General features: G+C 38.8%; 3 protein-coding genes across 7 annotated transcripts in view; 2 read left to right on the top strand and 1 right to left on the bottom strand.

Moving 5' to 3' along the window:
* The window catches only part of LOC133545329 (oocyte zinc finger protein XlCOF6.1-like), a 95073-nt gene that overhangs the window by 33208 nt on the left and 46331 nt on the right, over window positions 1-15534 (top strand). The gene's annotated exons all lie outside the window — the stretch shown is intronic.
* LOC133545334 (gastrula zinc finger protein XlCGF57.1-like) overlaps window positions 1-15534 on the top strand; it is a 28684-nt gene that overhangs the window by 4355 nt on the left and 8795 nt on the right. The window contains exon 1 of one of the 2 annotated variants that reach the window (XM_061890814.1): window positions 14036-14337. The exons of the other annotated variant lie outside the window; for it this stretch is intronic. The gene's annotated coding sequence lies outside the window, so the exon portion shown is untranslated. Of the gene's footprint in view, window positions 1-14035; window positions 14338-15534 lie in introns of those variants that run through there. 2 annotated transcript variants of the gene reach the window in all.
* Window positions 3802-14088, bottom strand: LOC133545342 (gastrula zinc finger protein XlCGF57.1-like). 4 transcript variants are annotated; one of them, XM_061890829.1, is made up of 4 exons: window positions 13917-14088; window positions 12466-12586; window positions 11918-12124; window positions 3802-5997 (listed from the first exon to the last, which is right to left on the bottom strand). In XM_061890829.1, exon 4 carries the CDS (start codon window positions 5945-5947, stop codon window positions 4520-4522), a length of 1428 nt encoding a protein of 475 aa, XP_061746813.1. In that variant the 5' UTR covers window positions 5948-5997; window positions 11918-12124; window positions 12466-12586; window positions 13917-14088; the 3' UTR covers window positions 3802-4519. The 4 variants fall into 4 exon arrangements, with proteins under 4 accessions (XP_061746813.1, XP_061746814.1, XP_061746815.1 ...); XM_061890830.1 differs by having other exon boundaries at window positions 11918-12121; XM_061890831.1 differs by lacking the exon at window positions 12466-12586.

Below are 15534 nucleotides of genomic sequence, written 5' to 3'. Positions count from 1 at the left end.
GTCACCCAGCGGCAGCATGTAGATGCTGAAGAGTGCAGGGCCAAGGACCGAACCCTGGGGAACTCCACACGTTACCTTAACATAGTCCGAGGTCACATTGTTATGGGAGACGCACTGCACCCTGTCAGTAAGATAAGAGTTAAACCAAGACAGGGCTAAGTCTGACATAACAATTCGTGTTTTGATACGCTCTTATTGACGGTATCGAAAGCAGTGCTAAGATCGAGGAGCAGCAACATAGATGACGCATCAGAATCCATCGTTAGCAATAGATCATTAGTCATTTTAGCGAGGGCTGTCTCCGTAGAGTGATTTGCCCTGAAACCGGATTGAAAGGTTTCACATAGATTGTTAGACGCTAATTGTTCATTTAGCTGCTCTGCAACAATTTTTTCGAGGATTTTTGAAATAAAGGGAAGGTGAGACACCGGTCGGTAGTTTACCATGAGGTCAGGATCGAGGTTAGGTCTTTTAAGAAGAGGATGAATAACCGCTTTTTTGAATACTAGGGGAACAGTGCCCGAGGAAAGTGATAAGTTTATAATATTTAGCACTGATGGACCTAATAATACAAAGAGCTCCTTGATATGTTTCCCAGGAAGTGGGTCAAGTAAACATGTTGTTAGTTTTATTCCATTTACACGTTGTAACAATTCCTCTAATGTTATTTCATCAAAACGAGAGAAACTATTTTGGAGGGCAGTATCCGCCGTATATACAATCATATCTGTGTTAATAGAACCCTGTTGTAGCTGGGATGCATTGTCTTTAATCTCCTTTCTAATGACTTAAATTTTCTTATTAAAGAATTGCATAAAGTCATCTGCTGAGTGGGTGGAGCTACTGGAAGGAGTCCCTTGTTGGGTTAGGGATGCTACTGTACTAAACAAAAATTTAGGATTGTTTTTATTACGGTGGATGAGATTTGAGTAATATTTAGCTTTAGCTAAGTTAAGCATGCGTTTATAAGTTATTAAACCATCACTCCATGCTTGATGGTGCACCTCAAGTTTAGTCGTGCGCCATTTGCGTTCCAGCTTTCTACATAATAATTTCTGAGCTCTAGTTTCTTCTGTAAACCACGGGGTACGCTTTTTTGGAGCCTTTTTTAATTTTAGCGGTGCTATGTTATCGATGGTTTCGCGCAGGGCGTCGTTGAAGTTGTTAATGAGGTTATCAAAAGACCATCATCTATATGAACTCCTAAAACTGGGATTACCTTTATTTCTTTCATTTCAATATCATCCATCATAATTTGTGTTTTACATTTTTACTCTCTCCAAATATGATATATTTAGTTTTATTGAACTTAAGTGACAGTTTATTGATGTGCAGCCATCTTTTTATGGTCAAGTTTTCTCTGGATAAAATAAGATGAGAATTAAATCAAGGGGTAATGAAGATTATTATATACATAATTACACTCAGTAGTGACAATTAAAGACACTTTCATCCTGTTCATTTGAGCAAAGAAAAAGTGTAGAGTGTAATATTCTAAACAATAGAATAATGTTAATGTCAGCAGTCAATGTTCCAACGTTGTGAAGCTGAGCTATGGTAAAAAAAAAAAAAACATATTCAGCTTTAAAGGCTTTTTGGTGTAATTTGATGTAATTATCAGAATCAGAAATACTTTATTAATCCCTGAAGGGAAATTCAAATCTTCAGCACTGTTATAAACATGTAACCATTAAATGTAATAAAATATTATATTAATACCATAATAAAGTGGTACGTTTGGGGATGTGTATTATTGTTTGTATGGGCATCCTGAATGTTTTGATGTTAGAACTGTTTAAATTAGTAGATAGTGGGAAAACATGAGATAGTAGTGATAATAATGGTTTGTTTTAAGCCTGTTTACGAATAATTAAAGATAATTAAAATACCAAAATGGAGCTGGACTCCAGCAGTAGAGATGAGATAAATAACGTGGAAAGGTCAGAAGTCAAATGTTTCTTCAGGTAATACATGGAGCCTCTGCTCCCACCCTGCGGCCGTTGGAAAGAATGCATACATTTTGTTTTGCTGCTTTTTACTTTCTGTCCTGTTTGCGTCCAAGTCTGTAATGTGGGCCATAGTACTGACGGTGGACATTCTGTTAAGAGCCTGTGGAGGGCAGCAATACCCCTAAGAGGTTCTACTAGTCTGCTGGAAATAGAAAGAAGAAGAAGAAGGAGGAAAAAGCAAGAGCTGGAAGGACAGAGTAGAATCGGAAGCGGAAGTGAACCAAGGAGCAGTGGCTGACAGTCAGAGTGTTTAAATCTTTTTAACTGATTTGTGACTGGATGGAGATGGGAGGGGATAGTGAGGGGGTGTAAGAGGAAGGTATGGACATGGATAGGACTAGAGGGGAGAAATGAAAGAAGGGGAGAGGAGAGCATAAAGGAAAGTGGGGATAAAAAAAGAGTACATGAAGAGGATGAAGGAATAGAAAAGAGGAAAATGATTATGGTAGAAAACTGCAAGATGCATTTAAATCAGATAAAGACATGAAGGATATTAGTTTGATGACACTAGTTAAGGGACTAAAGAAGGACATTGAAGAGGTGGAGATGGCCAAAGTGCTCAGGGACGGACGGCTTTTGATAAAATGCAAAAATGGAGAGCAAAAGAACAAAGCGATGTGGTTGCAAAAAGCTGTGCAACAAGATAATAAAGAAAAACATGGAAGTGGGAGAAAAAAAGGGGGCCAGAGGAGTTTGCGACAGGAATCCCAAGAGGTGAAAATTTAGATGATTTGAAAAAAGAAACAAAAGGGGGAACTGTCACAATGATGAAGAGAATGATGGCATTTAGAAACGGAGAAAAGACGGAGAGCGGATGCAGTTTGTCGTGGAAGTTCTCCCAGAAAGAATCATGATAGGGTTTTTAAGCTTCTATGTTCAAGTTTACGTCCCACCCCCAGTACAATGTTTCAAGTGCCAACACTCTGGGCACATAGTAGTGTGTGTCATGCTAGGGTGAGATGTGGAAGGTGTGGAGGGCAGCATGAATATGGACAATGTGGAAGTCATGAACAGATCAAGTGTCGTAACTGTGGGGGAATCACACAGCAGCTTATGGGGGTTGTGTCATTAGGAAACAGGCAAAACATTCAGGATTTTCATACACACAATAATATACATCCCCAAACGTACCACTTTATTATGGTATTAATATAATATATTATTACATTTAATGGTCACATGTTTATAACAGTGCTGAAGATTTTAATTTCCCTTCATGGATTAATAAAGTATTTCTGATTCTGATAATTACATCAAATTACACCAAAAAGCCTTTAAGCTGAATATGTTTTTTTAACCATAGCTCAGCTTCACAATGTTGGAATGTTGACTGCTGACATTAACATTCTTCTAATGTTTAGAATATTACACCCTACACTGTTTCTTTGCTGAAATGAACAGGATGAAAGTGTATTTAATTGTCACTACTGAGTGTAATTATGTATATAATAATTTTCATTACTGCTTGATTTAATTTACATCTCATTTTAACCAGATAGAACTTGACCATAAAAAGATGGCTGCACATCAATAAACTGTCATTAAACATCAATAAAACTAAATGTATCATTTTTGGAGATTGTAAAAATGTAAAACACAAATTATGATGGATAATATTGAAATGAAAGGAGTAAAGCTAATCACATGTTTAGGAGTCATTACAGATGATGAAGTAAGCTGAACACCACAATGTAAGCCATATAAAGAAAATATAAAAAAAGGGAGTGCAATACTAACTAGAATAAAATACATACTTACAAATATTAACTATAATTATTGAACCCAACTTCAGTTGAAGCATACATTGTTTATTGCATAAAGGTCTGGGGACATACATATAAAACAATCACACCACAATATTTATATTACACAAGAAAGTAATAAAGATGATTAATAGAATAGATTATAGACAACCAACAAATGATTCATAAAGTCACACATTTTGTGAGAAAATGATCTTGTATACATGCAACTGCTCAAAAGATGTATAAAGTAAATAATATGCTTCCAGAAGAGGTCCAGAAGATGTTTCAAATGTGAACCAGTACATATGAACTAAGAAGGATTTATGTGTACTCAAAATCAAAGGTATGAACTCATGTGAAACAAATATGTATATCATATAAAGGAGGTCATCAATTGAATTATCTACACTTAGAAAATTAAATATGTAACACGTCATTATTTCAAAAACATATATAAAACAATATTATGAATAAGTATAAAAGTGAATTATGAATATCTACACATTAAATGTTCATTGTATATAACATATTTTATGTACTGTTTATTCTCACCCTTTTAGTCAAATTGTTCTGTTCATTTTAAAGTACACAAATGTGTATATTAACTCATGTACTTGACTGAAATAATAGCACTAATCTGAAGTGTCTAATATATAAATGTTAGAATCAAACACACACAACAATGATGTCACACATGTTATATTTGCTGATGTTGTTAGAAAGTCTAAATTAAAGTATTGACAGTTTATTTCAAATCCTGCAGTTTCATTTGCTCCTGCTGTTCTCACCAGCACACTTGTGTTTCTTGCACTGGTACTTATAAGAGAATCTTTCACCACACACACTGCAACTCAACACTTTTTCTCCTGTGTGTCTTCTCATGTGTACTTTAAGACTGTTTAGGTAATGAGAGCTTTTGTTGCAGCTTGAGCAGGAGTATAGTTTTTCACCGGAGTGCGTTCTCATGTGTGATTTAAAATGAGGCCTTACAGTAAAATCGTTACCGCAGATTGAACATGAAAAAGGTTTTTCACCAGTGTGTGTTCTCATGTGTCTTTTTAAACTTTGATTTATGGCAAAACTTTTACCGCATTTTGAGCAGGAAAAAGGTTTTTCACCAGTGTGTATTCTCATGTGTACTTTTAACTTTCGATTTATTACAAAACGTTTACCACATTCTGAGCAGGAAAAAGGTTTTTCTCCAGTGTGTATTCTCATGTGTGTTTTGCAATGGTCCCTTCGGGTAAAATCTTTACCACAGATTGAACATGAAAAAGGTTTTTCTCCATTGTGTGTTCTCATGTGTGCTTTCAAATTTTGTCTTTGAGTAAAATCTTTACCGCAGATTGAACAAGAAAAAGGTTTTTCCCCAGTGTGTATTCTCATGTGTTCTTTCAAATTGTGCCTATGACTAAAATCTTTACCGCATATTGAACATGAAAAAGGTTTTTCTCCAGTGTGTGTTCTCATGTGTCTTTTCAATTTACTAGGAGATTTAAAAGTTTTGCCACAGAGAGAACATTTGAGGTGAGTGTTGTCAGTGTGACATGTCTTATCATCTTTAGAGTCTTCATCATCAGTGTCAGGAGAGTGTGACGTTGTGTCCTCACTATCTGATAATGGTGCTAAGAGCTTGTCCCCTTGTGATCCTCCACAGTGGTCTCCATCAGCTTCTGTTGTCATGTGTTGTGTTGAGCTGCTGCTTGGAGGCTCCGCCTCTCTCTTCTCCTCACTTTCACCTTTGACCTCATCATCTTCACTCTTCACAGGGACACCAGTCACTGGCATCTTGGTGAAATCAACCTGCTCCAGTTCTTCAAGATGCTCTACCTCCAGACTGATGCTGTGTTCCTCCTCTTCCTCTTTAATGTGAGGGGTCAGTGGATCCCCCTCTTCCTCCTTAATGTGAGGGCTCTGTGGATCCACCGCTTCCTCTTTAAAATGGTGTGTCAGTAGGTATTCCTTTTCCTTCTTAATGTGGGAGGGCTGTGGCTCCTTTGTCCGCATCCTGAAGCTCCACTTCTGTTCACTCTCATCTTTGACCTCATCATCTTCACTCTTCACACTAATGAGGCGTCTCTTGTCTTCCTCTATGAAGTGGGGTGACAGCCGCTGTTTTTCTTCATCTTTAAAGTGGGGGGGCTGTGGCTCCTCTTCTTTCACGTGGAGGTGCTGTGACCTTTTCTGCTCCATACTAGTTGACCCGTCCTGCTGCCCAGGTGGACGATATTTTTCATAGACGTCTGCAAGACACAAGAAGACAAACACATGCTAGGGATGGCAATTGATAAGATTTTACCAATTCAGATTTCATTTTCGATTCTGCTTTACGATTCGGTTATTTGTGGACTCACTTTTGCTTTCACATTCAGTAAAAAAAAATAAGAATCACGTCGATTAGCATCAACTTTGACTAGTTGAGAAGTAACGAGCGTACAAAGCCAACAGAGAGGTCTTAAGAGGCACATATTTTACGGGTCCCCCATGAGGTGCCAGAGGGCCCTAAGGTCAATATTCTACTTTGAAAATATCTATAAAATAAAAATATTTTTGGAAAGAAATTAACAAAATACTACACGTTATTTTGTGGCAATTACAAAATAATGTCCAGTATGATTCTCAGGGCATTCAATCAATTACAACTGGACTGTTAAACTGAACATATATATATATATATATATATATATATATATATATATATATATATATATATATATATTAGGGGTGTAAAGGTACGTGTATTTGTATTGAACTGTTTCGGTACGGGGGTTTCGGTTCGGTTCGGAGGTGTACCGAACAAGTACATGCTAGCAGCTAGCAGGCTAGGACAACATGTTAAAGCCAGAGCTGGAAGACCCTCCTGCCTCGTTAAGATCTCCCGTTTGGGTACACTTTGGCTGCGCGATACAACAATGAAGGACGGAGGTTTGCTGAGATTGCTCAGCAGCTGCTTCTGACAACACGTCAAACATGTGTTGCATCTTTCCTGCTTCCGGCTCCCATAGTGTCTCCCTTGCGCGCACAACACTTCACTCTACCCGGCAGTGGGTCTCCACAGCTTCGGACTCCAGGGTAAATAAAGAGTCAAGCTATTAGTTGCAAATCGTGGCTTTATTGAACTCTTGCACACAGCCAATCCAACAAAACACCAGCCGCACTCGCGCTAAGGTCCCTCACCTCGCTCGCTCACACACTGACTGACGTCACATGCGTCACATAATAAAGGGCCACACACACACACACGCTACTCATAACACAGTGGTTCTCAACCTTTTTTCAGTGATGTAACCCCTGTGAACATTTTTTTTAATTCAAGTACCCCTTAATCACAGCAAAGCATTTTTGGTTGAAAAAAAGATAAAGAAGTAAAATAAAGCACTATGTCATCAGTTTCTGATTTATTAAATTGTATGACAGTGCAAAATAATTGCTCATTTGTAGTGGTATTTCTTGAACTATTTGGAAAGAAAGATATACAAATAACTAAAAACTTGTGGAAAAATAAACAAGTGATTCAATTATAAATAAAGATTTCTACAAATAGAAGTAATCATAAACTTAAAGTGCCCTCTTTGGAGATTGTAATAGAGATCCATCTGGATTCATCAACTTAATTCTAAACATTTCTCCACAAAAAAAAGAAATCTTTGACATCAATATTTATGGAACATGTCTACAAAAAACAGCGGGCGGTGTTGATGAACGTGGACCCCGACTTAAACAAGTTGAAAAACATATTGGGATGTTAGCATTTAGTGGTCAATTGTACGGAATATGTACCGTACTGTGCAATCTACTAATAAAAGTATCAATCAATCAATCAAAAAAAGCACTTTATATGTAGAAAAGTTTTGTTAAGAAACCATTCTGAGGCTTAACTAATTTAGTTTTTATTTTATATGTTATATATGTATTAACCCTGGCAATGGACCCTGTGTGTTTATGGGTGTTATGCCATTGTTTACAAATTTGGTAAATAACCAAAAAATTTACATTTTGTTGTTTTCTTACAGTACCGAAAATGAACCGAACCGTGACCTCTAAACCGAGGTACGTACCGAACTGAAATTTTTGTGTACCGTTACACCCCTAATATATATATATATATATATATATATATATATATATATATACATATATATACACACATAAATCAATAATATATATATATTGATTTATGTGTGTGTATATATATATATATATATATATATATATATATATATATATATATATAAATATATATATATATATATATATATATATATATATATATATATATATATATATATGTTTGTATAATAGATATATATATATATATATATACACATATATATACATATATATAATACAAACATATATATATATATATATATATATATATATAGATATATATATATATATATTATATATATATATATATATATATATATATTTAGATATATATATATAGATAAATATATACATATATACATCTATCTATATATATATATACCGTATTTCCTTGAATAACCGCCGGAGCGCTAATTAATTTAAAGTCTCTTCTCACTCCTGCGCTTATTCAAGGCATGCGGTAAAAGTAAGCAGGTGCTAATAATTTTAAAACCTCTTCTCACCCCTGCGCCTACCAATTGGATGCAGTAAAAAATTGAGTGTGATGTAAAAAAAAAATGAAAAAAAAAAAAAACGATTCTGCGGGCTCTACAACATGTCATCGCGCCCACCTTTACACCATGCTATTTGCGTGCCGGTCGGACGCATGCATATCGCTGCTTCTCATCGGAGATTGCAATGCATACTTGGTCAACAGCCATACCGTTTACACTGATGGTTGTGATATAAACAACTTTAACACTCTTACTAATATGTGCCACACTCTGTGAACCCACACCAAACACATTTCTGGAGAACATTGGCACTGTAACACATTACAAACGCAACATAAGAATTACCCAGAATTCCAATGCATCCATGACTCTTGGCTATATTATACACCCTCTCTCTGTCTATGCCCTTCCCTCACCAGTGCTGCTCCATGCACAAATTGTCTTTTTTTTAAACCCCTTCTTAACCCTGAACATACGTTGAAAATACACGCAACCATAACTTAAAATGCCGGACATTTGAGGCATTTAAGAAACTCCACCCGGACAGCTCCGCAAAAGAGGACATATCCGGTGAAAAGAGGAGGTATGGTCAGTCGATCGTAGCCCGCCTTCCACCCAATTGTAGCTGAGAAAGGCTCCAGCACCCCCCGCGACTCCGAAAGGGATAAGCGGTAGGAAATGGATGGATGGATGGATATATAAACATATACACATGCATAGTCGCGATCAAAAGTTTACATACACTTGTAAAGAACATAATGTCATGGCTGTCTTGAGTTTCCAATCATTTCTACAATTCTTATTTTTTTGTGATAGAGTGATTGGAGTACATACTTGTTGGTCACTAAAAACATTCATGAAGTTTGCTTCTTTTATGAATTTATTATGAGTCTACTGAAAATGTGACCAAATGTGCTGGGTCAAAAGTATACATACAGCAATATTAATATTTGCTTACATGTCCCTTGGCAAGTTTCACTGCAATACGGTGTTTTTGGTAGCCATCCACAAGCTTCTGGTTGATTTTTTGACCACTCCTCTTGACAAAATTGGTGCAGTTCAGCTAAATTTTTTGGTTTTCTGACGTACACTTGTTTCTTCGGCATTGTCCACACGACTTTGGGAAGGCCATTCTAAAACGTTAATTCTAGCCTGATTTAGACATTCCTTGACCACTTTTGACGTGTGTTTGGGGTCATCGTGCTGTTAAAAACACCCAACTGCGCCCAAGAACCAACCTCCGGGCTGATGATTTTAGCTTGTCCTGAAGAATTTGGAAGTATTCCTCCTTTTTCATTGTCCCATTTAAAGTACCAGTTCCATTGGCTGCAAAACAGGCCCAGAGCATAATACGACCACCACCATCCTTGATGGTAGGTATGATGTTCCTAGGATTAAAGGCCTCAACTTTCCTCCTCCAAAAATATCGCTGTATTGTGGCCAAGGAGCTCAATTTTGTTTTCATCTGACCACAGAACTTTCCTTCAGAAGGTCTTATCTTTGTCCATGGCATGTCAGATGACACAAAAATTGAGCTGTTTGGCCACAATACTGTGTTTGTTAGAAAGTTCCACAACTGTTCACGTTATCCCACGCTTGTGCTACAGCACTCATCTCAATGTGCAACATGTGAATGTTTGAAATGGAACTAAACGTGATCTCTGAAAGGTGTACACATTATTTCCAAAGCAGGGCCCCCATCCACGTATACAAGACTAGAACACACTGATGAAAACCAACATTATTTTGTTGTTTTAATCATAAGTGGGCCATACCACCTATTAGGGTTGTACAATATACCAGTACTAGTAAAGTACCGCGATACTAATGAATCATGTTCGGTACTATACTGTTCTCTGAAACGTAACCCCTGCTCCCTCGTCAAAGTCACGTCTTGACATTGCTGGTTTACGAGCAGACGAGCATGTTCGGCAGCACACAATCACGGAGTACTTACAAGCAGACACAGTGTGTAGACAGAAAAGGGACAACGGACGCATTTTGGCTTAAAAACTAACAATAAAGGTGAAGTTATAACACTGAAACACCCTCAGGAAGAGGTGCTTTAAGACATGGCTAGCTAGCTAGCCGCTGACGTCCATCCGCCGTTGGCAGTGTTTTAGCGACTTCTAAATCCCTAATCCTCGCCTCCCTGGCAACAAATAAAGTACAATTCTTACAATTACATTATCACTGGAGGACGAGGAACAGCTAAACATGCTTCACTACACACCGTAGCTCACCGGCATCAAAATGTAAACAAACGCCACGTATTTAGCCGATACTTCTATGATTACGTCAATATTTTTTGGTATCACAACATCTTTTTTTAAAAAGTATATTATGTTTGAAAACCCAGGAAATATGTCCCTAGACACATGAGGACTTTGAAGATGACAAATGTATGAACCTGTAACTACTTGGTATCGTATTGATACCCAAACTTGTGGTATCATCCAAAAACTAAAGTAAAGTATCAAACAAGAGAAGAATAAGTGATTATTACATTTTAACAGAAGTGAAGACAGAACATGTTAAAAGAGAAAGTAAGCGAATATTAACAGTAAATGAACAAAGAGATTAATAATTCATTTTCTACCACTTGTCCTTAATAATGTTGACAAAATAATAGGTGTATAAATGAGACAATATGTTACTGCATATGTCAGCAGACTAATTAGGAGTCTTTGTTTGTTTACTTACTACTAAAAGACAAGTTTTCTAGTATGTTCACTATTTTATTTAAGGACTTAACTGCAATAAGAAACATATGTTTAATGTACCCTAAGTTTTTTTGTTAAAATAAAGCCAATAATGCCATTTTTGTGGTCCCCTTTATTTTGAAAAGTACCAACATAATTTGAGTACCGGTACCAAAATATTGGTATGGTTACAACACCACCACCTATATTTGAATATAGTCTAATGGAAATGACTGCTGTCTGATAATCACATTAATAACCAGTGTTGGCGTTAACACACTTTTTATATATTTTTACGCATTGAAATCAAAAAGGACGTGAGTTTTTTCTTTTTTTTTAACCGACCTGCCTTCTCCAGGTCAAAACTCCAGTTTGCTTGTTTTTTTAATTGATTATCGCTTTCCGTCGGTGTTTTGTTTTGTTTATTGTGACGATGCGTTCTTATCACGCCGTCACTTGAGGACCGGCACGTCAGCGGGAGCAAGCGCCCTGTCGGTTGGTAGAGTGGCCGTGCCAGCGACTTGAGGGTTCCAAGTTCGATCCCCGCTTCCACCATCCTAGTCACTACCATTGTGTCCTTGGGCAAGACACTTTACCCACCTGCTCCCAGTGACACCCACACTTGTTTAAATGTCACTTAGATATTGGGTTTCACTATGTAAAAGCGCTTTGAGTCACTAGAGAAAAGCGCTATATAAATATAATTCACTTCGCTGATTCACACAATTGATGAGCATTCATTTTTAAATGGTGGTGTTAAAAAGTAAGTATATCTTCATCTTTAGTCATAAATGCGGCCCCCAGATGAACATTTGGGACAAACATTGTATTAGATGATATGTGGATGTTGTGCTTACTTGGACTGTGATGAAGCTGTGAGGACTCAGGTGGTTTGTCTTCATGCTCTTCAGTCTTCACAGAGACAACAGTCAGTGGAAACTTGCCGAGATCCGCCTCCTCCTGCCCTGGAACAAACTCTTCCTCCTGAGTAACCCAGAGATCCTACTCTTCCTCTTTAATGTGGGGCAGCTGTGGATCCTCCCAATGCTTAAGAGGACGTTCTTCTTGGACGTCCGCAAGACAACACAAACAAACTTCAGCTCAGACGTGTCAAATATTTTTTAGTCTATCAAATATAATATTTTCCAAGTGGACTGACACCACTTAGTGGTGATGTTCTTCTACACGTGGAATAATCATCAGTTATTGATTATTATGAATTGTGTAATTGATCTTGTTTTCTGCATTAACATTAATTATTGATAAAAAAGTAACAACTTATAGAAAACCTCCTGCTGGGATTTTAATACAGTCATGACTACATGAAGTCAGTCAGCACGTATAAAAGTTTCATTGTGCTGCAGCATCAAGTGACGCCAACTTGCTCCTCCCACTACCAACCTACCAGCCAACCTTGACGTGCACCTCCAAAATAGTCCCACCTCACGTCAACGGTGACCAGGACTACATAGCTGTGATTAGTTCGCTTTACTTTTACGCGCAATATCCTTTCCTTGTTCTTCCTTCTGCGAAAGAAACATTTTTAACCCAACCGAAAACAAACAGAAGTGCAGCGAAGCACGTGTAACAAGTGCCAGCGAGTGTGGCCGTGCGATAGTATGTTGGTTGAACCTCACTCACACCTTAAGAAATGTGCTGGCGTGAGAATATCTATATATACAAATATATACATATTTTTTGAATATTTGGGTACCTCATGATTCATCTATAAATAAAATATTGATGCAAATTCATTTTGTGTGCAGTATATTAAAGCTATTTTTAGCATTCAACATTTATTTAATTAAATATTTATTTTAGTCTGACTGAATAAGCATCAATCGCTTACAATTGGGCAAATATTGTATTTGTAATAAAAAACATCAGTTGATTTAATTTCCATCCATCCATCCATTTTCTACAGCTTATTCCCTTTGGGTTAATCCATCCCATCCATTTTCTACCGCTTATTCCCTTTGGGGTCACGGGGGGCGCTGACGCCTATCTCAGCTACAATCGGGCAGAAGGCGGGGTACACCCTGGACAGGTCGCCACCTCATCGCAGGGCCAACACAGATAGACAGACAACATTCACACTCACATTCACACACTAGGGCCAATTTAGTGTTGCCAATCAACCTATCCCCAGGTGCATGTCTTTGGAGGTGGGAGGAAACCGGAGTACCCGGAGGGAACCCACGCATTCACGGGGAGAACATGCAAACTCCACACAGAAAGATCCGGAGCCTGGATTTGAACCCAGGACTGCAGGAAGTTCGTATTGTGAGGCAGACCCACCGTGAAGCCCCCCTTTGGGTTAATAATAATTTTAATTTTTCATCATGTAAAGCGTCCTTGAGTGCACTGAAAGGTGCTGTACAAAATAAAATGTATTATTATTATTATTATAATTATACCTGGCTACACTAAATTGGCCCTAGTGTGTGAATGTGAGTGTGAATGTTGTCTGTCTATCTGTGTTGGCCCTGCGATGAGGTGGCGACTTGTCCAGGGTGTACCCCGCCTTCCGCCCGATTGTAGCTGAGATAGGCGCCAGCGCCCCCCGCGACCCCAAAAGGGAATAAGCGGTAGGAAATGGATGGATGGACTTATTCCAGACTTAAATTACGAGACGTTCGTGCTTTCTAGTAACAAATGTTTAATGATGTTAATCGTGACTGGCATATAAAACAAAAAAACAGTTAAACTGTTAAATAAGTCAATATAATTCTCACAGAGAACATATAAAATACACTCCTCAAAAAAACGCTAACATTTGCTACAAAGGCCTGCTAGCTTCGAACAACATATCAGGTAAATCACAGAAATAATATAAAAATATATAATTTATATTACCTCATAAGCCGCGTGTAGAAGAGAGGGGTGGAATATATTCTTCCTATTGTTACACCAACAACTCTCAAATGGGACTTTTTTGTTGTTCTGTGGCTAAGCGAAGGAAGTGTGCACCACTCGCTATTGTCCCAGTGAAACACGTGTTTGGCCAACAATTGTTCCGCGGTTGAGAACACCTCGAAGACGTCACATAGGAGGAGAACGAAACAAGATGGCGTCTGGCGGAGAATACGTTGTTTTGGTTGTTATGGTTTCTTGGTCTTAATTACAACGTCGTTTAACAGAGTACAAATAATCAGTATCTTGATACATTAGTCTAAGTGCACTTATACGTGCTAGCCGAGCCTGCTGGTTAGCTTAGCTTGTTAGCTGCTAACAAAGACAGGCGGAGGTGATCGACACATCAAAGCAGAGATCCAATGTAAGTGTAAAGTGTTTTCATTGTGTGAACATGTCTACTTTACAAATGATGTGGGTGTTGGTGACTCAGCGACTAACTGCTGCTATTGAAGAAATATTTGTGATGTTAGAAAAAAAAAAACGATAGCAGAGTACAAGGAGGAATTTTGTCCAACAAAAGAGGAGAAGGAGTGACAATATCAACTACTGGACGCTGTTTTCAAGAAACATCAAGTTGTGTTACACATCCATCCATCCATCTATCTCCTTCTGCTTATCAGAGGTCGGGTCGCGGGGGCAGCAGCCTAAGCAGGGAAGCCCAGACTTTCCTCTCCCCAGCCGCTTCGTCCATCTCTTCCCAGGGGATCCCGATGCGTTCCCAGGCCAGCCGGGAGACATAGTGTACCCAACGTGTCCTGGGTCTTCCCCGTGGCCTCCTACCGGTCGGACGTGCCCAAAACACCCCCCTAGGGAGGCGTTTGGGTGGCATCCTGACCAAATGCCTGAACCACCTTATCTGGCTCCTCTCCATGTAGAGGAGCAGCAGCTTTACTTTGAGCTCCTCCCGGATGACAGTGCTTCTCACCCTATCTCTAAGGGAGAGCCTTATGTTGGTCGCTTGTACCCGTGATCTTGTCCTTTCGGTCATAACCCAAAGCTCATGACCATAGGTGAGGATGGGAACGTAGATCGACCGGTAAAATGAGAGCCTTGCCTTCCGGCTCAGCGCTGCACCGATACACAAACTCACAATCCTCTCTTCCCTCAGTCGTGAACAAGACTCCTAAGTACTTGAACTCCTCCACTTGGGGCAGGGAACTCCACCCTTTTCCGAACGAGAACCTTGGACTCGGACTTGGAGGTGCTGATTCTCATCACAGTCGCTTCACACTCGGCTGCGAACCGATCCAGTGAGAGCTGAAGATTCTGGCCAGTTGAAACCATCAGGACCACATCATCTGCAAAAAGCAGAGACCTAATCCTGCAGCCACTAAACCGGATCCCCCCAACGCCTTGACTGCGCCGAGAAATTCTGTCCATAAAAGTTATGAACCTCCTTGGCGGAGTCCAACCCTCACTGGAAAAGTGTCCGACTTACTGCCGGCAATGCGGACCAACTTCTGACACTGATCGTACAGGGAGCGGACTACCACAATTAGACAGTCCGATACCCCATACTCTCTGAGGACTTCCCGGGGGACACGGCCGAATGCCTTCT

Source organism: Nerophis ophidion, linkage group LG28 (assembly GCF_033978795.1).
Source record: "Nerophis ophidion isolate RoL-2023_Sa linkage group LG28, RoL_Noph_v1.0, whole genome shotgun sequence".
Classification (NCBI taxonomy): domain Eukaryota; kingdom Metazoa; phylum Chordata; class Actinopteri; order Syngnathiformes; family Syngnathidae; genus Nerophis; species Nerophis ophidion.
The sequence above is the reverse complement of the archived record's forward strand: the minus strand, read 5'-3'. Positions and strand labels throughout refer to the sequence as shown.